The sequence below is a fragment of the Taudactylus pleione genome, unplaced genomic scaffold, assembly GCF_031769625.1.
Source record: "Taudactylus pleione unplaced genomic scaffold, aTauple2 ptg000201l, whole genome shotgun sequence".
NCBI classification, from domain to species: Eukaryota; Metazoa; Chordata; class Amphibia; order Anura; family Myobatrachidae; genus Taudactylus; species Taudactylus pleione.
In genome coordinates, this window is record NW_028284603.1 from 60,221,231 (window position 1) to 60,244,502 (window position 23,272).

At 40.8% G+C, this 23,272-nt stretch overlaps 1 protein-coding gene across 1 annotated transcript in view; it reads right to left on the reverse strand.

The window, feature by feature from the left end:
- TMEM178A (transmembrane protein 178A) overlaps positions 1-23,272 on the reverse strand; it is a 163,075-nt gene that overhangs the window by 7,929 nt on the left and 131,874 nt on the right. Inside the window, exon 2 of the mRNA XM_088477644.1 lies at positions 4,189-4,302. Coding sequence (XP_088333770.1) covers positions 4,189-4,302 — 114 coding nt within the window. The remainder of the gene's footprint in view (positions 1-4,188; positions 4,303-23,272) is intronic.

A 23,272-nucleotide genomic window follows, 5' to 3' on the forward strand; every position in this document is an offset into this window, starting at 1 on the left:
CAGGGAAAGCCGTGGATTCTACATGAGAAAAGAGGACCGACAGGCTGGTACAGGTAAGTATGTGTGAGTGGGTTAGGTGTATGGAAAAAAGTTTTAGTAGATACAGTGTGTGTGTTATGTGGTTTTTTAACTATATATTTTACAGTGGGGGTATGGGTGCTGGCCGCCTGCTGGCACTTGTAGTTCCACAAGTGCCAAAGGGCAGGCATGCTGGCACCTGTGGTTCCACTGTAAAATACAATAGTTTTCTACAATTTAACACTTTATTACCCCCCGTACCCACCGCTTCAGGGGTGCGGGGAAGAGCCCCAGGCTTCAGACCAAGCCTGGGGTTTTGGGAGTGGGGGGACCCCTTTTTGGGGGGTCCCCACCTCCCCTGAGATCTCCGGCTTGGCCTGACTGGCTTGGGGTGAGAATGCTTTGGCCATGGAGACCCGGTAATAGGGTCTCCTGGCTGTGGCATTGCACTCCAGTCAGTTAGGGTCCGGTGCTGGTTTTAAGGTGGACCCCTACACAATTTTTTTCCCCTATATTTAAAACCAGCACTGGCCCTGCAGCCAGGTGCTGGTTCCTAAATTACAGTGGAACCCTACTCTATTTGTTCCCCATAATTTTGGAACCAGGACTGGCTGACCAGTCCAGGGCTGGTTAAACTTTTGGGAGGGGGGATGGGGAACCACGTCATTTTTAATAAAAATGAATCCTTCTTTTACAGGTCTAACACACAAGCAGCTTTCACATCTCACTGATGTGTGCAGGCTGCTAGCTTGGGAGAGATTTGCAGAGAGAAAACACTGCAATCTCGGGTGCGTAATCTCATCTAAGCTTGCAACTCGGGGGATATATGTCGATCTGCATCACCATCGGAAAGCTCACTTTCAGTTAAACTCACTTCTTAGTAAAGTTGCGAGATAAAAAACTGGAAAATCACCCAAGATTCAGCGATGCAAATCGAGATAAAAAAACAACAAGACTCAACCAAACTCGATTCTTAGTAAATTTACCCCTAAGAGTGAGATACACAGTATCAAACCTTCTAAAGAGAACAGGACAAGACATTGCCCCTAGCAATCAATCAGCTTCTAGCTATAATTGTATAGAATGTACTTGATAAATGATAGCTAGGAGCTAATAGGTTATTATGGGAAACTATTCCACTTGGTCTCTTTAGAAGGCTTCGATATATCTCCCCCTTTGTAACTTTAGTAATTTAGTGTTTGTATAAATGAATTCCTTTTATTTAAATTTCAGATTGAATCTTAGGTATATTATTATTACTATTATTATTAGTATTAGTATTATTATTATTATTATTATTATTATTATTATTAGTAATAATAATAATATCATTTTTAAAACATTCACTAATCCCAAATTTTTAACCATATATTTACAAATTTTTGTAATTGTTTTCAACAGACCCTTGCAGAGGATTGTGATATAGCCATAGATTGGCAAAATGTCAGTAAAGGTTAACCAAATCAAACTTTACCAAGCTATTAGTGTCGAAAATGAAAAAGTTTGCAATGTTTTAAAAATCTATTTAAAGTTTAGTGTTACACAGTGATTGATATTGTATCTTAAATTTTCTATGCTGCATTGTTAGATCAAAAGCACTTCTGTTGAATGGCTACTTTAAGTAAATAATCACAGCCTTAATTTATAAATGATATGCACAACACTTGAGCTCACCTCCCAAGTGACTATGAGAATGTTTTAAGAGACTGAACACAAATTACATAAACATACAAAATAAAAAGACTCCATTGTAATTTGATACTTATTGCCATACAGTACATCCAACTTAATTTGAAGATCAATGTCTTATTCTATAATTATAATAATAGTCCTGTAACAAAATAGACACTTTGTGTAAAGTTATAGGAGTATAAAGGAGTTCTGTTTTAGATTTAAATGTTAAGTCATTCAACACAACAAGGCAATATTATGTTTTCTAAGTGTTATACTTATTAGTTTTTACAACTTTGCATTAAAAGATTGTCATTCAGTTCTATGTCACCGGATTTAATTAAAATGGGAGTCCTACATTATCCAATAGCTTAGGATCTGATTCTGAGTCACATGTACTGCGGTCATAATTCCAACTGCTTTCTGCAATCGGATGTCTCATGTAAATATCCACCGGAATTCTAAGTAAAATGCAGATTTATGCAATCGCACCACATGCAGCCCTCAGCTCAAGACAGCAGCCATCATCACTATCACCCACATTTGCCCCATTCTTGGTGCAGGAAAACAGACTGAAATTGGACAAATCTTTGCATTCGCACAGCATAGAATAGGATGCAACTCTGTGTACATGCCCACAACAAATGTATTCTACGTACAAATGTGAATGACCATTACCGTGATATTTTCCCCCAGTAACATCCATCAAGTGAGAAGCGATCAAGATGCGTACGAATCAGAACTGCTTGTACTGTAGTTACTGCAAGCGACTCTAAGTGGACTTTGCAGCTCTCACCGCTTGAGCAGTCTACTAAAAGTCTCATGATGGGTCCGCATTTGGAATCAGGCCCTATGCTTCATCATGTGCTCTAATAACTTAAAGAGTTTGTGCCTAAGTATGTGGCAAGTCCAGGGGTGTAATTTGCACAAGCTTGATAACTGGCATGAGAGCACTACAAGTTTGTGCTTGTATCTTGATACCTTTTATTTCAAAACCTTTTCTACTCAAGATTAGAGATGAGCGGTTTGGTTTTGACTGGTTATGTAATGTCATCTGATTGACTATCCAGCTCTGATGTGTTTTGGATAGCCAATCAGATGACATTTTCAGATCAGAACCTGCTTTAAATTGGTAAAAAGAACAGAGTCAAAACCAGTCTGCTCATCATTACTCAAGATACAAGTAACACTAATGATTTTACTGCATTTAGACTCCTTTAAGTGTGATTTAGGATTATCGCCATGCTAAAAGAACTAATGAAATACCTCCATGAGAAGGGTTGTGGTGCTGCTATGTCCATTATATCCATTTAGCACCTTATAAAACACCTGGCGCAGACAGGGACAACCGCAGGATTTGTATGGAGGGGTAATATATATCTTAATATGCAATGCACAGAGAGCTCTACCAATCAGTTCCTTGTATTCATACAAGGAACTGATTGGCAGAGCTCTCTGTGCATTGCATATTAAGATATATATTACCCCTCCATACAAATCCTGCGGTTGTCCCTGTCTGCGCCAGCTGCTACGAATGCACAGTAGCTCCAATTGCGACATTGGCAGTCATGGCAAGGACCGAGACACAGCTGTCTCTGGGTCTCATTCAGACCCGCTTACAAGTGCTTGAGCACTCGCAGGCAGGTCGATGTTGGGCTCTGCGCACACACAGTGGACGCACTGTGCATGCACAAGCCCCACTGAGAGAGAAATTCTCTCGCTCCGGGACTCACTACAAAAGGGGCGGCTGTCGATGGTGATCGACAACTCGCACTGTTTTGTAGGCGGAGCGGGGGGTGGCTACACAAATGGAGGCGTTCCTTACGGAACGCCTGCCGTTTGGGGGCGGTCCCACTGACATCACTCGTGATGTCAGTGGTGAGCTTCCGGCTCTAATAGAGCCAAAAGCTCACTGGGGCTTGCGGCAGACGAGACTCTACCACAAGGGTCTCGTCACAAGCCCCGATGGTCGCTATGGTCTTGACCATCGTGACCATCAACCTGGCCACTCGCTAAAGCTGTGGGTGGTCACCCACAGCCTAACGAGTGGCCAGGAGACCAGCTCAGAAAATAGATGCGGCTGCCCTCATTCAGAGCGAGCGCTCGCATTTTGCGAGCGCTTCTGAATGAGGTCCACTGTCTCAAAGAAAAAAAAAATTTTGTCAGGGGGTTTCTGGTATCTCAGAAACCCCACTGTGTGCGCCATTGGGTGCAGGTCCATGCTGGATAGAAGGCTTCATATATCATTTCACATTTTCCTCACTGACGGTTTGATTAAGTATATAAAACAAATCAGCAATTGTATTGAATCTAAAATGTGTGCTTCATTAAATGTTAGTGAAAAATCTTCAATAAGCATTCTACAATTAATAGCAGTTGAATGAGGAAACAAGTAACGTCAGTTTGATTTGCTTCATTACATTTATTTCCAGTCTTTGAGTCTTTTCTACCTTCACCTTCTGAACTGTTCTTTGCAGTTCATAGCAGCTCCCTACTTACGTAGAAGGTGCCACTCATCTTGCTGAATAGTCCTGGTCAAATTAAATGGAATATTCCTCAGGCGAATTGGATGAGAGAAGTGATACTTGATGGCTGTGCATTTCTGAGCAATTCCTTCAAAGAGAAAGTACAGCAATTTAGCATATTTCTGTATGGGTAAAAATAGCACATTGATCTAGAGAAGTCTCAAATTTGATATGCAAACATCATTTATTCACAAAGACATTAGCAGTTTCGAGGTCCTAAAAATTTTGATTGACACTGATTAATTAATGCTTTACAGAAATTAGCAAAGCAAATGATACCGATCAAATTAAAAAAAAGAAAAATCAGTAGAATAAATTATTTATACATCTGGTTCATGATAACTGTGAGAACATGACAATTAACCAGCTATAGGCCTAAACTGACATAAAAGATCAGCGTATATAATAAAATATGTGATATTTTAAATAAAAAAACACAAGAAAATGCTAATAGTTTAGTATTATAGAAACCAGAATCCTTTTGTGAGAAGACTAAAAGTAACCAAACCTGACCATTGGTGTTATTCAGAGGCACTCATCTACCCCCTACTGCCTTCAGTACAATTGCTTTTCTGAATGGATCATGGTTCAACATTGGAGCAATTTCAGATTGCTACCCACTACAATTATTCAGATAAGCGTTCATATAATTTAAGGCATTTTACTTTATTATAATTGTGTTTATTATAAAATTCTACACTATCTGCACTATCCTGTGTTTTCATATCCAATTTTACAAACAGATTGATTAATTAATTAATTAATTAATTAATTAAACCACAAGAATCAAGATGGAATTTAGTAGCATGGACACATGACCTCAACTAATGGGCTAAAACCAGATGCATTGATGGCGGGTATTGGATGCCGATCTAATCCTGACATAGCTGTGCTGGCTTCAGTAATCTGGCAGCAGTCATACCTGGTTCCTCTTGCAAATGATTGTTTCACAGTCAATTGTTGTTTGAAACAACTAGTCCTCTAGGTTCCCTTCTGTGATAATTCACCCCCAGCATTGGATGCAGGACTACCTCTAATCACTAATGTGAAGGCTCATGATGAAGGTGTTGGTGGTGGAGAATGCATGTGCTGGTATCTATCCATGTTACTTGTTATTAAATATGATTTTTCTGATTTTAATAAACAAGGTGAACGAACATGCTGCAAATGACGTAACATGAAGGAGGTGCCTTGATGGTTAATGTCTTGAATATGGATGTCTTCACAAATGTTGTCAGCATTTGGTTAAAAAGGTCCACACGGAAGTAATGGCTTTTTTGGTCTTTTGCCCAGGCATGACTATGTGCTTCTTCTTATCACTGGCATGAAGAGCTGCCACTGGTTGCTACACAACATTATCCTCCTGAATTTTATCAACTTGTTTTTGTCCAACACATTCATCATCATCCTCAACAGTGTCAGGTACACACTAACCCCCCTCATCTTGTTGCACTTCTAACATCGCATCCTCAAATTCTATATCTATAACATCACTATCTTCACATTCACTACTACTGATCTTCACATTTGCAGAGTTCAGAAATGATGGAAGGAGGCATCTTTAAGATTAGAGTGCCAGAATCAGAAATGTTAGACTCACACATAGCACTCATGGACACCATTAGACTTTCCCCAGGAAATCTGTAAAGCTTGTGAACACACAATATGGTCTTCAGTCTTAGGGGTATATTTACTAAAGTGCGGGTTTTTAGAAATAGAGATGATCCCTGTAGCAGCCAAAAAGATTCTATTATATTCTAGAAGGTGCTAGATAAATGCAAAAAGGTGGTGCATGCAAGGTTACAAAAGATGCTTTCACAATAGCCATTCCAGTACATGAAAGAGCAGCAGTAGAACCACAACTTGCAAATAAAGGCCATGGTCTGAACCTTTTCTTGACATTGCATGTGGTTTACAGCATGTTGGCAATTTAAAGTTTTTTGGCAGTAACTTTTCCTTTTATAGTTAGAGGTAATATTTTGTTTAAGATTGTCAAACATAGTTTAGATATGGAGAGCCCTTTGTTACACCTTCTTCTTGCCCCTTCAAAGTAGGTTGAAGTACTATGACTACCAGCACTAGCAGTTGGTTGTTCCTGTTCTTCTGTAGACTGATTAATCAGTGATTTATACCAAGACAGGAGTAAAGCTACTGTACTTGAACTTGTAACTGCCACCACACCAAGTGAATGGACAATGCGATAGGAAAATGAGGGACTGTTAACGTTACCATGCAATTAATTAAAATATTTGAGATTTTATTTTTAAACAAAAATAAATATTTTTTCAACTTTTATTATTTTGAGGTGCAGCTGATGGGGACACATCATCAGCAGTAAGTACAGTAAAATATGCTTCCTCTCAAAAACACACAATCTTCATTTGAAATATCTAAATGGAATTATAAAATATATTTTTTGAAACCAGAAAAATATATCTTCTTTAGGGTACAGCTCAATCAGACACAGCACAGTATTTTTTGGTCAGCGTAGTTTTATCACAGTACTGTTTATGTCCTGCCTGAGGTGTCGCTCTCTCTTCTGGTACTTCTAGCACACTCTGGTATGTATCTCAGCAGTTTGTTGTATCAGCTGAGTGTGCTAGAAGCACCAGAGCAGAGAGTGACACCCCAGGCAGGAAAGAGGAACTGCATGGGTTTTGACAGGTGCAGGGTGCTAGAATGAACACTAAACATATACTACAGTGTAGATAGATAGAGAGATACCCTTGTAAAAAACAATTATAAGTAAGCGCAGCTCACTTCAAGTTCTAACAAACATACAGTTACACAGGAGCCTGTTTGCAGATTGCAGTTGCTAGCTAATGTCTGACAAACACACATACATAGTGACATGAGACTTTTTGCAGATTGCAGTTGTTAGTGTCTGATCTTGAAACACAGATTGAAGATGCCTACATTCTTTCACACCATTTCCACCCACTCCAACTACCTACAACTCTCAATAATGGCGACTAGTATTGCAGCAGTAAACAACAGCCCACACTCTTTACACACACTCTAATAAAGCATGATTATGAGGAAGGGGCTCTTGTATGCATTCCAAAACATGCGAGAACTCGAGGGTTGTTTCCAAATGCTTGATTTTAGAGCAAGTGTGGCCAGTCCATGAAGAGGGCATAATTAGCACTTATCCAGCTTTAATATGTTACATACAAAGTATATTGTGTTGCATAATTCCAGCATATACAGGTCCAGCAATCACAGTAAGCCATTAGATGCGGCAGTAGGTCCATCCTGTCTGAGCAGAATGTTTTTCTTCAGATGTGGGTATCATTCCAGACCAATGGAGCAAGTCCGGGAGTCTGGGGGAGCGGCAGAAGAACCTAGCACTGCCCTGGACATATATATGTACATATTGGTCTCCTTATGTACTGGATAGTTTATTATTATACAGTATTAATAACTATTGATGGTCTATACCAGTGCACCCCTAACAGTGCATGTTTTCTACATGTCCTAGTTGGTGCACAGGTATATTTATTACAAGCTGACACATTTTAAAAGATCCACAAGTGGTGCTAATCATTTCATTTGTGATAATGAAAAGAACATGCAGCGCTAGTAACATTCTATTATATTACTATTTCTATTATGGACATGGTGTGTGCTGGGGAGGGGGGTTTCCAGGCATATGGAAACACCCCCTCTGCGTTTGCCTATGAGAGCTGACATTTCCAGGAAAATTTAGTTTTTTCTTGTTTTGAGAACCAAACTTGGTATGAGGTTTGAAGCCGGGACTCAGATCCACTCGGAAATCCCAAATTCAGATTTGTTGGATTTTCCTGAATCCAAACCACTCATCTCTAATCTGAGTAATCAACAGTATTTTACAGAAAGGAAAGGAAAGGAAAAAACTGGCAGACAGTTTAGAGCTTAAACTGTAAATGACAAGCTGCATAAGGACACTTTCTTGCTGTGGAAATTTAAAGTTGATATGGTGCTCTACAGAGATTATTTGGGGGGGGGTCATTACTACAGACAGACCAGTGGTTAATAACTAGAAAAGTGATAAAAAAAGACACACAGACACAAACCACTGTAAGCTTATTGGGCGGGGTGCATGACGCATTGCATTCGAGATGCGATGCATCCCACCACTCTTCACATGCATGTCGGAGTTAATTACGACGATATGTATGAACAAAACTGAGATAGCTGTCCTTTGCGAATGAGGGACTTCCAGGTCTATGGCCCAGTAGTCCTTCTGGTATCATTATGCACATGATGGTATCATTCTGCGTAGATCTTCTGCACATCTGATGATGGCATTATCCACCACACCCAGCCCCAGAATGCATTGCAATGCTGGTACTTAGATTCAGTAGCAACAAGTCATGCAACATGTGACAGGTCACAGAACCTAACCCTCATCTCAAATTGTGATAATCTATCTTGCAAAAGGAGGGCATGGTCTACTCATGTGTTCTAGTTAAATACAAAGTATGTGAAGTATGCAACTATTTAACTAGACTACCGAAGGACATCAGGATTCCTCCACTTGCAACTTTTTGCTGCCTGTCTAAAATAACCATATATAAGAGAGCATAAGGCACCTATATCTTTTGTATACTCATGTGTTCTAATCAAATTCCAAGATAACAAGTGTATTATACTAAATGGAAGAAAGTAATAGCAAGAGCCTAAACTAAGTAACATCTGTAGCATTTCAACACTGCACAGGAACATTATTATTAGAGATGTGCGGTTTGGTTCTCCAGAAACCTGAATCCACCAAATTTCGTGAATCCGCGTAACTCCGAGTCGCGGTTCTAATCTCCTAAGGAGAGCCAGGTAAATCCGGGTCGCGGTTCTCATCTTTTTTGTGGTTCAGAATTCGGATATTAAATCTGAATTTCGGGTTTTGGATTTCATAAATTACATGATTTAAGCTGTTTTTAAAACTTTTTATCTATTTTTTATTTAAAAAATCCAGATCCAAAACCAAAACCCTTGAGGGTGATTTGCAAAACCAAATTCAGATCCAAAACCTTGAAGGAAATACAGATCCAAAACCAAAACATTGGGTAATTATTCCCTAAATATTATTATTATTATTATTATTATTATTATTATTATTATTATTATTATCTTTTATTTATCTAATGCCACAAGTGTTCCGCAGTGCCTCACAAAGTACACAAATAAGTGAACAAGAAATCATTTACTTACAGTATAATACAATGCAGGACAAGGACATGATTTATGTACATTGCTGCATTAGCGATCTTAACACTCACATAAGCAACCAAGTGTTAGGTGCCCTAGTGGGGAGTAAGGAGTAGCTGAAAGTATAAGTAAGGAGCAGCACATGTAAGTAAGGAGAAGTAAACGAGGGTAGAGAGCCCTTCTTGTGAGAGCTTACACAATGGGTAGTGGTAGACAAACAGGCATGACACAGATGGGGTAGACAGGGAGGAAGGAGCATGTAGCACTGAATTAGGATGAAAGCTGGAAGGCCTTGATAAAGTAGTGGGTCTTGAGAGATTGAAGATTTGTAGAGAGGTGGAGAGTCTGATAGAGTTCCAGAGGTAGGGAGCAACACAAGCAAAATCTTTGCGGAGGCAGGAAAGGGAGGAAGTACTCAGTTGGCAGGAGAGGTGGCATGCATTTGATGAGCAAAGAGGGCAGACAGGAGTGTGAAGCAAGATGAGGTCAGAGATGTAAATAGGAGAAGATTGGGCGAGGGCTTTCTAAGTGAGCTTAAGAACCTTGAATTGGGTTCTGAGGGGGAAGGTGAGCAGTGGAGGGCTTGTAGAAGAGGATAGGCAGATGTAGAATGTTTGAAGAGGAAGATGAGCAAAGCAGAAGCATTGAGAACAGATTGGAGTGGAGAGAAGTGGGAGTCAGGAGGCCAGATAGGAGGAGGTTACAGTAATCCAATCTGAAGATGACCAGTGAGTGGATGAGGGTTTTTGAAGCATCCTGGGTGAGAAAGGGGCTGATCCTGGAAATATTTTTGAGATGGAAACAGCAGGACTGTGAGAGGTGCTGAATGTGGTTTGGAGGAGAGGGAGGAATACAGGATAAATCCAAGACAGCACACTTTGGGGCTAAAGGAGATAGTTGTGCTGTCAACTAAAATTGTGGGAAGTGAGGTTATTCTGAAGGGTGGGAAGATTATCATCTCAGTCTTAGACATATTAGGTTTAAGAAAGAACTGGAACATCCAGGAAGAGATATCAGAGAGACAGTTGGAGATACGAGTGAGGAGAGAGGGGAAGAGGTCAGGGGAGGAAAGGCAGATCTGAGTATCATAAGCATAGAGATGATATTGGAGGTCAAAAGAGCTGATGAGTTCATCTAGAGAGGATCTATAGAGGGAGAATAGGAGAGGTCCAAGAACAGAACCTTGAGAACACCTACTGTAAGTGGAAATGGGAGGGAATAGGAGTCATCAGAGAAGACAGAGAAGGAATGTCCAGAGAGGTATGAGAACAGCCAGGAGAGGGCAGTGTCATGTAGACCAAGGGAGTGAAGGATTTGCAGGAGGTGAGGGTGGTCCACAGTGTGAAAAGCAGCAGAGAGGTCAAGGAGAATGAACAGAGGGTCTCATTCAGACCCTCTCGCGAGCGCAGGACGCTCACAAGCGGGTCGATGGTACCCAAATGCGCATGCGCTCAATGGAGGCTGCTCCATCATGCGCATGCGTGAGACCCAGTGAGCAATGGCTTCCCCATCCCTCGGGGTCTCGCACCAAAGGGGGCGTGCTGTCGATGGTGAGTGACAGCACGTCCCCTTTGGTGGGCGTGCTGGGGCGTGGCAGCCCAGACAGAGGTGTTCCCATGGGAACGCCTACCATCTGGGTCCGGCCCCACTGACATCACTAGTGATGTCAGTGGGAGTGATTTTGACTCTGATAGAGCCAAAATCACTCCAGGGCTTGCGGCAGTGAGACCCTACCGCAGGGTCTCATCGCAAGCCCGATGGTCATGATGGTCTTGACCATCGCGACCATCATCATGGATGCTCGCATAAGCTGTGGGTGGTAACCCACAGCTATGTGAGCGTCCAGGAGGACGCACCAAAAAAAATGCTCTGATTCAGAGCGGGCGATCATTCAGAGCTTCCCGGCTCTGAGTCACTCCCAGAGAGTAAAGGCTCTTGGATTTGGTAGCAAGGAGGTCATTGCTGACTTTCATTAGGCCAGTTTCAGGAGTGGAGTGGAGAGAACGGAAGCCAGACTGAAATAGGTCAAGGAGGGAGTTGGAGGAAAGAAAGGTGGTAAGACAGTACGCTCAAGGAGAATGGAGACAAAAGGGAGGAAAGAGATGGGTCGGTTGTTGGAGAGAGTGGATCAAGGGTAGGTTTTTTAAGAATGGGGGAGACCATGGCATGTTTGAATGCAGAAGGGACAGTACAGATGAGATGGAGAGATTGAGGAGGTGGGCAAGATGAGAACTGGCAGAAGCAGAGAGGTAGTGGAGGAGACGGGAAAGAATAGGGTGAGACAAAGCACACACAGACACAATAATTGCCTTTATATGTCACACAAACACTTGGGGCATAGACACCAAAAAAGTAACTGCAAAAGTGAGACTTAACAAATTATATTGTATCATATTATAAGCTTGTTGAGCAATTATGAAGTCTTATTGTTGCATAAAAGTTGAATCCACAAAAGCAACAATCCTAAAATCAGTCTCAACACCCAAGATATAAAGTCAATTATTTAATGAAGAATAAAAAGGTATTGGACAAAGACAGGACATGGGGACCTATTCATCATCCATTATGAGCTTGTTATACATGTGAAAATGCTGGTTTCTCATGTTTTTAGCAATGGACCCATTCATTATTAGAAGCCTGATGGTGCCGTCTAGTATACAGCAAACTCCAAAAACTGAAAGCTTTCAGACTTTGCCTACGGGAACTAACAAGATCTTCAGATAGAATTGATTCCTTGAGCCCCGATCCTTCCTGTATGAAGGAGGCTTAAGTTTGCAAAGAGGCATCTGATTGAATCACTCTGTCGCCTTAACATTGCATGCTCTGTGGCCATGTGCATGCGTGAACTCTAGTAATGCAGAAGCAGTCAATTGAATCAGCAGGATTAAGTATCATAGCTACTTCAGTAGCATTGTTAAGGGACAGCATGCTTTTTGGAGCAGCTGTCCCTGCATCAAAGCAATACCTAATTGTTCCAGCAGTTGAGTATCCTCCGAGTTGCATACTTAATTATCGGGGGCCATCTGGCCACAGATAATGAATAGGTCCCATGTGAGAAACCTAGAGGTAAAATTACTAAAGGTCAATTTAAATTGATTAAAAATCAATCAGAGAAAGGAAATATTCACAAAAATATTGTGAGAATTCTAATGAGATGCTCTAGTAAAAACAAACACACTTACTTGTGGTTGCTTACAGCCACAAAGAGAATGCAATTAAAACATTTTGATGTCAAAACAGCCTATCTGCATTGTAAGCTATAGGAGGAAATTTGCATGGAACAATCATGGATTCAACTAATTCTAAAAAGCCAGACCTACTATGGCCTGAAAGAGGCTGAGAGATCATGGGATATCAAAATAAATAAAGTACTCATAAAGGTGAATTTGTGAGTAGAAGAGGACCATTGATTATACTAAATGACATGCGGGTCTATTGAGTCATTTATTTGGACAATCTTGAAGTGTGTTTTCAGCAAGAAGGGGAAGACATTTAAATACAACATGCCCTAAACCAGGATTTTTACAGTGGAAACAACACTGGGTACCTTGGTAGTCAATTTAAGAGAGAGGAGGATGACTATTTTCTTCTCAATTAAAGACACAAAATACAGGAGGGAATTGTAGTATGCAAGATATTAAGATATTAAATACAAAATACTCCCATGGAAATAACTATACAAAGGAAAATTAACCAAGGTATTTCACAACTGTTGAGAGGTGGTGCTGGAATACATAACTGTTGCATGCTAGAAGAGGCAGCAGGTGGTGCTGTTTCATAAGTTATCACTAGGTAGTCTCTCTGTAATTTGCAAGTATACTCTCTTATTCCTTGCTTTGTTATTTCTCCAAGTTATGTTATGGAGTTAAAAATGTACTGATTACAGTAAAGTTTATTCCACAATATTCCCTGCTAGTTAATGCCTGAATAGAGAAACATATTGTGCAACAGTCTTTGTACTGCTGTATGTATGGTATCATACCTCCCAACATGACCCTCTCCAGGAGGGACACAATGCTCTGGTCCTGGACTTCCCTGGTAAGAGGCGGGGCTGCCGCGCAGTTCAAAATTCAAAAAGGGGAGCCACACCAACTGTCATTTCACACGCTGCCAAACATCACTGGCTGGGACTCACTGGCAGTTGGTGTGACTCCCCTATTTGAATTTTGGACTGCACTGCAGCCCCACCTCTGGATCTGCCACCAATCATAAATGACCAGGGAAGTCCAGGACCAGAGCATTGTGTCCCTCCTGGAGAGGGCATGTTTGGAGGCATGTGGTATATTGACCTTTCAGATGCTCTCTATATGTTATCAATAGAATGACTCTGTATTGTATATAAATCACATAGATAGAAATATATCTTTTTTTATAGAGATTTCTAGAATGCTCTACCTATTGTACAGAGGTCACCAGAATGTTCTCCATATTGTATTTCAGTGCCTAGATTTATTTCATGTATATCAATCACTAGGATACTATCTAGTGTTGTATATAGGTCTCTAAAATAGTGTCTGCATTGAATACTAGTCAGGTGGGACTGAAGGTGTTGTAATTTATTACAGCTCTTCAACATAATAATTTATAAGTATTTCAAATATTGACTATATTGGCCACATTAGACAATCCCCCACCTTTTTGTCACCATTATTCAATTGAGGCACCTTGATAGTGCAGGCCATTTGCTTGAGTTTGTTCCCTTGGTCAAAAGTTGCCAAATTTCCCTTGTACAAATGTGTTCAAATTTCTTTGCTCACTTGGTAATGCAAAAGGAATATATTGAGTTTGGGCTTGCTTTAGATATTGGTGGGATGGCAGATTTTATTACTGTATAGCCTAAGAAAATGACATCTCTTTGCATTATGATGCGGTATCACAGACTGTAAAGATCTAAGGGGTATATTATATCAAAGGACAAAATATCTATTGCTGGCGAAAACTAATGGGTGTGCTAATAATAGAGCTTTGCCTTAAATATCATGGGACAAGAATCATCAGGCCTTTGCCTACTTAACAAGCTTGTACAGCCACAATACTTATCGTCATATCAAAAAAAAAACACAGAAAGAAAATGAATCATTTTTTTTAATGGACAATATTATTTAAAAACAATTCTTAACTATTTATTATTATTTTTCTAATTAGTGGTATGTAAATGCCAAGACTGAATTTTCATTTACTCTCTGCATGAGCATATGCCCTGAGACAGAAGTGTTATATTAACCGTTACCACTCTGCTCCATTATCCCTAAGGTAGCTGAGCGATTTCTTTTTAATGAATTCATTTATTACCAGTTATTTGTATAGCACACACATATTCTGCAGCACTTTACAGAGATATTTGGCCATTCACACAGTCCCTGCCCCAGTGGAGCTTGCAATCTATATTCCCTACCACATGCTGACAAACATACATACTGGGGTTAATTTTTTTTTTGTTGTGAGACAATTAACTCGGAGAAAATCCACACAAGCACATGGAGAATATACAGACTTCACACAGTTAGGGCCGAAGTGGGAATTCAAACCCACAACCTCAGTGCTGTGAGGCAGTATGCGAACAATTATACAGTCTGATAAATTGAAGAAATAACAATTTTCTATTATCTTTGTGATATGTGTATTAATAATTATTAATAATAATAAACATTATTATTATTATTATTATTATTATTATTAATATTCTTATTATTATTTCTGGCCATGACGTTTATATTATATATATGTACTGTAGTATAAACATCCCATATATATATATATATATATATATATATATATATATGTATATATATATATATATATATATATATACACTGTATATGCTTTCTTCACCACAACCCCTAGAGGGCAGTGGAATCATTATAGTCACCAGTGTCCCATACAATATTCACATTTGTTTCCAGTTAAGTAATGGATTTTTCTTAAGCCTTTAAAAACAAACAGCATCGTTGCTATCTAATTTTGGCTCCGCATCAATAATTACTGATTAATTAACAATGTTTCAAATGGTTACATTATATATATATTTATTTAAAGATTTATAAAACAAAGTCGGTGGTAGTCTGTCAAAGGCATGCATGCACAAAGAATGCCGGGCATGATTTTTGTCCCCAGTCCATCCCTGATCATGATGAACATGTAAGGCAAGCTACTCCAGAATGACAATAAACTGTATAAGGCCATCTGGTAGTGTTGTGTCCTCACTTCAGAAGAGGGATCTGTGTACAGGGGTGATGTGAATGACTGGTGTATATATGAATATACTTTAGGTGAATACCAGTACTTTTTTCATAGTGTAGAACTACTTGTTCCTGCCAACATTTGCTACCATGGAATGGTGCACTTATAACTTAATTATTATTGGACAAAACAATATTATCCTGGCACTTTCTGCTTAGGGGGTGCCAGGGAGAGCCCCAGTGCTATGCCCTTAGGAAATTATTTTCCCTGCCTATCGGACTGGGGCTGATTTCACCTCATAAAAGGGGAACCCCAACTTGTAAATCTCCCAATTATTATGAAGGCAAGCTAGCCTGGGCTAGTAATTCAATATAATGCACACAATATACTGATTTTGCACACAGTGTTTAAATGTTTTAGTGATAACCAGCAGCGGCTCCTTACCTATCTGGCATAGGGGTCTGCAGGTCATAGGCTGCAGTCTATGCAATCCTCTCCTACCTGCCATCCCAGTGATTGACAGGTGATGTCACCAGAAAGTTGTGCTTAAGTCCAGCAACAGTGAGGGTCAGAGCCTAAATAGGGGGTGTGGCTTAAATCCGGAACTGCTTGGGTGGCTTGTAGGGACTGCATCAGCTGCAGCCCCTAGAAGCCAGATAGGCTGCCATTATAGCAGGAGCGTAGCTTTCCCATGGGAAGACTCTCTCTACTATTGCAGTTCAGACTGGCAGTCCCAGGGGGAGAAAACACATCCCCCTGGGACTGCCAGTCTGGCTGTGATCAGCAGGGATTGCTTCCAATGAGAAATCACTGCCACTGCTATGTAGGCAGTCCCTGCAGGTGGCAGATTTTACTGTGGGGTGGGGAGGGGGGGCTGCAGGTAATTCCAGCCACTGGTGATAACCATCCCGGTCTGTAGCTCTGCTTCTAGCTAATTATTTTAGGAACACAATTTTTTCTGTTGCTCTATATTTATAATAGTTGGAATAATTATCATCAATCTGAAATAGTCTGGGGTGCTTGTTGATGATTCTACATGGGAATGGTCAGTAGCAGCTACATACTGTAGTACATGGTAGTTCTAACTGCTATAAACTTGATACATGAACTTTACTAATACAACAAAGTCGCTGTATTTATTAGTTGCTGACAAGTCTCCTTGCTTACAAAAACCAAAATATCCACTGCACCAGTACTTATATTATTTATAAATCTGGTACAAAAACCAGAAAAAAAAACCCTGATTTCAACTCATGTATATATTGATTTTATGTCACACATAAGTGTTATTCTGCGGGGGTGCAGCACTTTGGACAACTAGCAACAATATTCAGAAAATGAAGAAGAGAAAAAAAGGAGTTGTCTTGTTTGGGGCGCACAATACATTAGTAGTAAAAATGTTAAAAAATAACTTTTATTATTTGCAAATAAAAAGGGAAACAGCAAAATATTAAAAACTACCTATATACAATGGTATATATTCCATTAGAGATGATGTCATACCGAAGATACACACCTAGAAACCCACTCCATTAGAATGTTGTTGCTAATGTAATACATCCCCCATCTGATTCACAAAATAGGTGCTAACCCACAAACACAGTCAATGGGACGAAGAAATTATCCTTTGCTGTCCAAAGGAATTATCATGTGCTTTTCTGTATGAAAGCTAAAATACAAGTACTGCATGGGCAGTACTATACCCATACCTGCCTAATTTTGAAAAAAGCATTTTAGAGAGGTTGTGAAAGAGGAGGTAAATTGGATATGTAGAGCAGAGTTCTCCCCCTGAGAGGCGCATCATAAATTTGACTTACATATTTATATATTAGAGATGAGCGGGTTCGGATATCAGAGATTCAAAACCACCCGAACTTAATGATATGAGCCGAGATCGGCTCGGGTTTTCCCGCCTTACTCGGATCTCAAAACGAGGCAAAACATAGTCATCATCCTGGTGTCGGAATTTCACAGGTTTTGAATTGTATAAAAGTTCCCTGCGATCGCCGCCATTTTCATTCCCGCTGTGGAGAGTGAAGAGAAAGGAGGGGCCTGTGATCGCTGTGCTGATAGGGGCTCGCTACTGTTGTCACTTGTGTCAGGGGCTGGCTGCTTAATGTCCATAGGGGCTGACTGTTGTCCATAGGGGCTTGCTGTCTGTTATCCATAGGGGCTGGCTGGCTGTGCTGCTGTGTTGTGGGGGTGCTCACTGCCCTGTCTATCAGGGCTGCTCTTCATTTTAACCCCCAGTGTAAAAAAATATATATTTTTTTTCCTGTGTGTGTGTGCGCATCAGCCACAATTATTACCAGCAAGTAGCTGCTCAGTGGTGCTGCCTATGTCATTTATCAAGGGGCTGCTGCCTCATTCAGGGGTGCTATCCCCCCAAGTTCCAAAAAATATTACTAAATTAATAAAAGTGATTTTTTTACTGTGTGTGTGTGTGCGTGCGCGTTAGCCACACTTATCACCAGCAATGTAGCTGCACAGGGGTGCTGCCTGTGTCATTTATCCAGGGGCTGCTCCCTCGGTCAAGGGTGCTCTCCCCCCGAAGTGGCAACAAAAAATTAATGAATCAATCAATGTGTGTTTGTGTGTGTGTGCATGTTAGCCACACTTATCACCAGCAACGTAGCTGCGTAGGGGTTCTGCTTATGTTATTTATAAAAAAAAATGTATCAATCAATGTGTTTTTTTTGTGTGTGCATGTTAGCCACACTTATCACCAGCAACGTAGGTGCACAGGTGTGCTGCCTGTGTAGTTTATCAAGGGGCTGCTGCCTCATTCAGGGGTGCTCCCCCCCAAGTGCCAAAAAAAAATAATCAATCAATGTGTTTTTTGTGTGTGTGCACATTAGCCACACTAATCACCAGCAACATAGCTGTGCAGGGGTGCTGCCTATGTCATTTATCAAGGGTCTACTGCCTCGTTCAGGGGTGCTTTCCCCCAAGTGTACATGTTAGCCACACTTATCACAAGCAACGTAGCTGCACAGGGGTTCTGCCTGTGTCGTTTATCAAGGGACTGCTACCTCATTTATTATTATTTTCCTTTATTTATATGGCGCTACAAAGGTTCCGCAGTGCCTTACACAGTACATAAATGAGCACACAAACATACAGTTAATAGTAATATAAAACAATGTAGGACAAGGACATGGTTTATGCACATAGCTGCATAACACAAGAAGCAGGGCCTCAGCAACCAACTGTTAGGTGCCAATTGGGGAGTTAGGAGTAAAAGATACTATAAGTAGGGGGAGGAGAAGAACCTGAGGAATGAGGGCCCTGCTTGTGAGAGCTTACATTCTAAAGGGGAGGGGCAGACAGACAGGGGCAACACAGATGGGGTAAATAGTGAGGAAGGAGCATGGAGCAGTGGGTTAGGATATGTGCTATGGACTGTGGCCCTGATTCAGAACCGGACACTCTGACAGAGCACTCGCTCTGAATCAGGGCCGTTCTTTTCTTTTTCAGAATGGCCTCCTGGCCGCTCACATAGCTGTGGGTGACCACCCACAGCTATAGCGAGCGGCCAGGAAGATGGTTGTGATGGTCAAGACCATCGCGACCATCGGGCTTGCGACGAGACCCTTGTGGTAGGGTCTCATTGCTGCAAGCCCCAGAGAGATTTCTCTCCCACTGACATCACTCGTGATGTCAGTGGGACCGGCCCCAAATGGAGGCGTTCACATGGGAACGCCTCCGTTTGGGCAGCCACTCCCCTGGCCCACCCACCAAAGGGGGCCTGCTGTCACTCAACATCGACAGCACGCCCCTTTTGGTACAAGACCTAGAGCGACGGATTGCCCGTTGCTATCTGGGTTTCGAGCATGTGCACGACGGAGCCGGCTCCGTCGTGCGCATGCGCACTGGCCCACCATTGACCCGGTTGTGAGCGCACAGCACTCGCAACCGGGTCAGAATCAGGCCCTGTGTGTGTATAAGATGACCTGATGTTATGTCAAACTAAAATTCTTCATACATCTATCCCTATGACAGAAAATAGATTTTGTTTATGTTAGTTACTTGAGAGATGTAGCCCTTTATTTTTTGTTACATTTTAGCATCTACATACATCCTGCTAAAAATGCAGCTATTATGGGACTGTCCCGCCATCCTAATACAGTAGTGAATACTTTAGTCCCAGTTGCTGGGTGTTATGCCATGCTCCTGTGAGTGGGTGCATCTCACATGCTAGACCCACCCACAAATGGGTGCAACCATGCCTAACATGCTGTGGTCCCACAGAATGTTGCTGCATCTGGGCCCAGAATTTCTCTTGGCGGCCCTAAAGGTGACAGGCAGAACCAGGAGGGAATGGGGCTTAGTAGTGGGGTAGCAAGCCAATGGAGAGAGGGAGGTGGTTGAGAGTGGAGGAACATGAAAGGCGGGGGAAAGAAGCGAAGAGTTGGAAAGCAGACTGATGAGAGAAAATAGGGGGAACAGCAAGTGGTGGAGACATGAGGGGGAGGATTCAGGTGCCAAAAACAAAAATGAATCAATCAAGCAATGTGTTCTTTATCTGTGTGTTGCTCAGGGGTGCTACCTGTGTCATTTATCATGGGCTGCTGCCTTGTTCACGGGTGCTCTCCCCCCCAAGTGCCAAAAAAAATTAATCAATCATTCAACGTGTTTTTTTTTCTGTGTGTGTGTGAGCATTATCCACACTTATCACCATCAACATAGCTGCGCTGGGGTGCTGCCTGTGTTGTTTATCAAGGGCTGCTGCCTCATTCAGGGGTGCTCTCCCCCCCAAGTGCCAAACAAAAATGAATCAATGTGTTTTTTTTTCTGTGTGTGTGTTTGCACGTTAGCTATGACATCACAAATGCCTCAGCTGAGATTTGCATAAACATTTTCAAAAGGTGAAAATAGAGGATATGGTTTAAAAAATGGAATAAAGCAGCTAAAACTGCGTTCTCTGATTATATTGTCCCTACTACCTACCCATGGCCCCTCTACCTGAATTTCAGCGAGTCAGAGAGGCAACTCCATGCAACCGTATTCCAGAGTGGAGCTGCTTCTCCTGTAGCCCAGGTCAGAAGATGTGTGGTCATATGGACTAAAATGGAGCTAACATCCACTAAAGTGGACAATGAATCCCCAATCTAACAGGGAGCGTAGCTGTAATTTATACACAACACAGGATGGGATGACGATACAGGCTTGGGTGCTGGTAGAATCTGGAGTGATGTATACATCATCTTCACACAAAAATGAATATGTCCCCGCTGGAATCCACCATTACAGGTGCCTCTGTAATTTTTGATATACAAAAGTGGCAAAAGGATCTACACCTATGCGCTAAAATATACACATTTAGACATACTAAAAATACAGTGTATATATATATATATATATATATATATCCCTCCAGGTATAGGATCTTCCTATTCGTTCCTTTCCAAGCCAAATGGGGATTTGATGTTGTATGATCTCCTCCTCAAAGATAGTTTGACATGTGGAAAGATATATCCATGTGTAAGTATTTAAATAGATATATTCTGATCACAAAAAGAGAAATCAATCTCCCCTCTGTAATTTTTGGACGTTATTGACACTAAAGGTCTTTCTCATAGAATTTGTAGTTCATTTTGATGGACATCATCTTTTTCACATTTTGGGGAAGTAGTCTCAGGCCGATCACTGACAAGGTTCACGGCTGTGCTGAAAGCTCTTTCTGAGTACACACTGGAAGGTGGGCAGCCAGCTCAAGTAAAGAAAAGCCAGTTTGTGCAAGGGCCTTCAAATTACCTTTTTTTCCTGCAAGTAGTCAAACGGACTGTCTGACATGCCTATTTCGATGCTATCATTAAATTTTTTTAAATAGTCCTCAACCATTCTTTGAATCGTGACCATATCACCGGTAGAGGTGTCATTAATTGTTGGTAATTCTTTGTCTGACCCGACCAGATGTCTAAACTTGGTTGTGTTATTGACTCAACTGCATCACCAATGGGTGTTTTTAAAGTTTAGTTTTTTATCACCAGATGCACTTGCTGGAGAAACTGAAGAAGAAGCCATTGCAGCATCACGTGCCACTTGAGGTGGTAATTTGCTTATCAACAGTTCTTTACATCTCTTCAGATCTGTGTCTGTTGGGAAGACGAAACAATGTCTTCATCCCTTCTGGGATAAAAATCCACTCTCAGCAGCAGGCATGGCGCTCCAGAATTCTCAAGAAAGACACAACGTAAGACATAAACCTTAAATCTGAAATGTTGCATTTGCTGCTCTGTTCCGCTTATCCACATATCTGCTCTTGTTAAGTGGACAGTGGGTACAATGGCAGTTTAAAGGCCACTATGTTTTTTTTATGTCCCTGTACAGGTTGGAAAATATTCATGTGGAAAATTTGCAAAGGATCATTATATATATATATTGTATATCTCAAAATATATATGTTGTATGCAGTTATTGCTCAGTAATATCTATTTTGAAAATATATGTAGCCATAGGGATCATTGTGCCTTATAAACAAAGCAGGCAAATGGCACTGATGATCCCATTTGAAGTCATATACAATATCTCAGATTTTTTTATTCAAAGTATATCAAAGCTACATAATAAAGGTAAGGTGCAATCAGGGAGATTGTTTGACTTTTCAGGGATTCAGGAAGATTGCTACTCATGGGTGTAACTACCATAGTTGCAAGGAGTGCAGCTGCTATGGGGCCCAGAGCTTTATGGGGCCCATCTCCCTTGTCAAACTTACATGTGTTATATATATTTTTCACCATTGGGTGGTACATTGGGGCCCTTTCAAATCTTTGCTATGGGCCCTTCAAATACCTAGCTACGCCCCTATTGCACTCTTTTAGGGAGTCTATCTGACATACAGGGATGGTTGGCAAGTATGACTATACCAGGAATGCTGTATCAAAAAGAGGACTATCTGTGTATTCACCTGTCAACATTGAAGACATTTTCAGAAATGCAAATATCACAATACAGATATGCACAGCAAAGACTACAGTGCTGGCAAGAGTGAATGCGAGTGGGCTTAACATTTATTTTCAACTATAATCTGTACCCTGCTCTCACCACATATATCTCACATCTATCAAAGTTGTGTCGGTGGTTTTAAACCTTGCAGATTACAATCATGTGCTTTGATGGTTTCGCTTTTATCAAGTAGCTCGGTTTACAAATCACACATTAAAAAGTCTGAAAACCTGTAGTTTGATCCAAGTAAAGTAAATTTTCCACAATGCATTATTTATCTAATTATCTTTGGACCAGTCAGGTAAGTATAACTAGGGAATGGGCAGAGACTTCACACTGGATGTTATTGCCAATTTATATATATAAGCCAATTTTCCATTCACATGGCTAAAGAGAGACAGGAATGATTTCTCTGCAAACTGGTGATGCTTTTCTGTTACATATACTATTCATAGTCATATAATCGAAAGGATATCCAATTGCATAGTACTGTGTGTTTATTTTAAAATAGCATAGCAATGCGTCCATACTCATTGCTATGTTTAATATTATAATTGCATTGAAAACAGGAAGGACAGGAAGTTGATTTTAATAAAATGTAATTTGCACTCAAATAATATGGGGAGACAAAGGAAGTAACATAATTACTTTGTTATTTGTGATAGTCACCTGGTTTCCTGAAAGCTAATTAAGAGATAATAAACTGCTTATAAGAGTGGCTATACTCATTTATTAAAGACAAT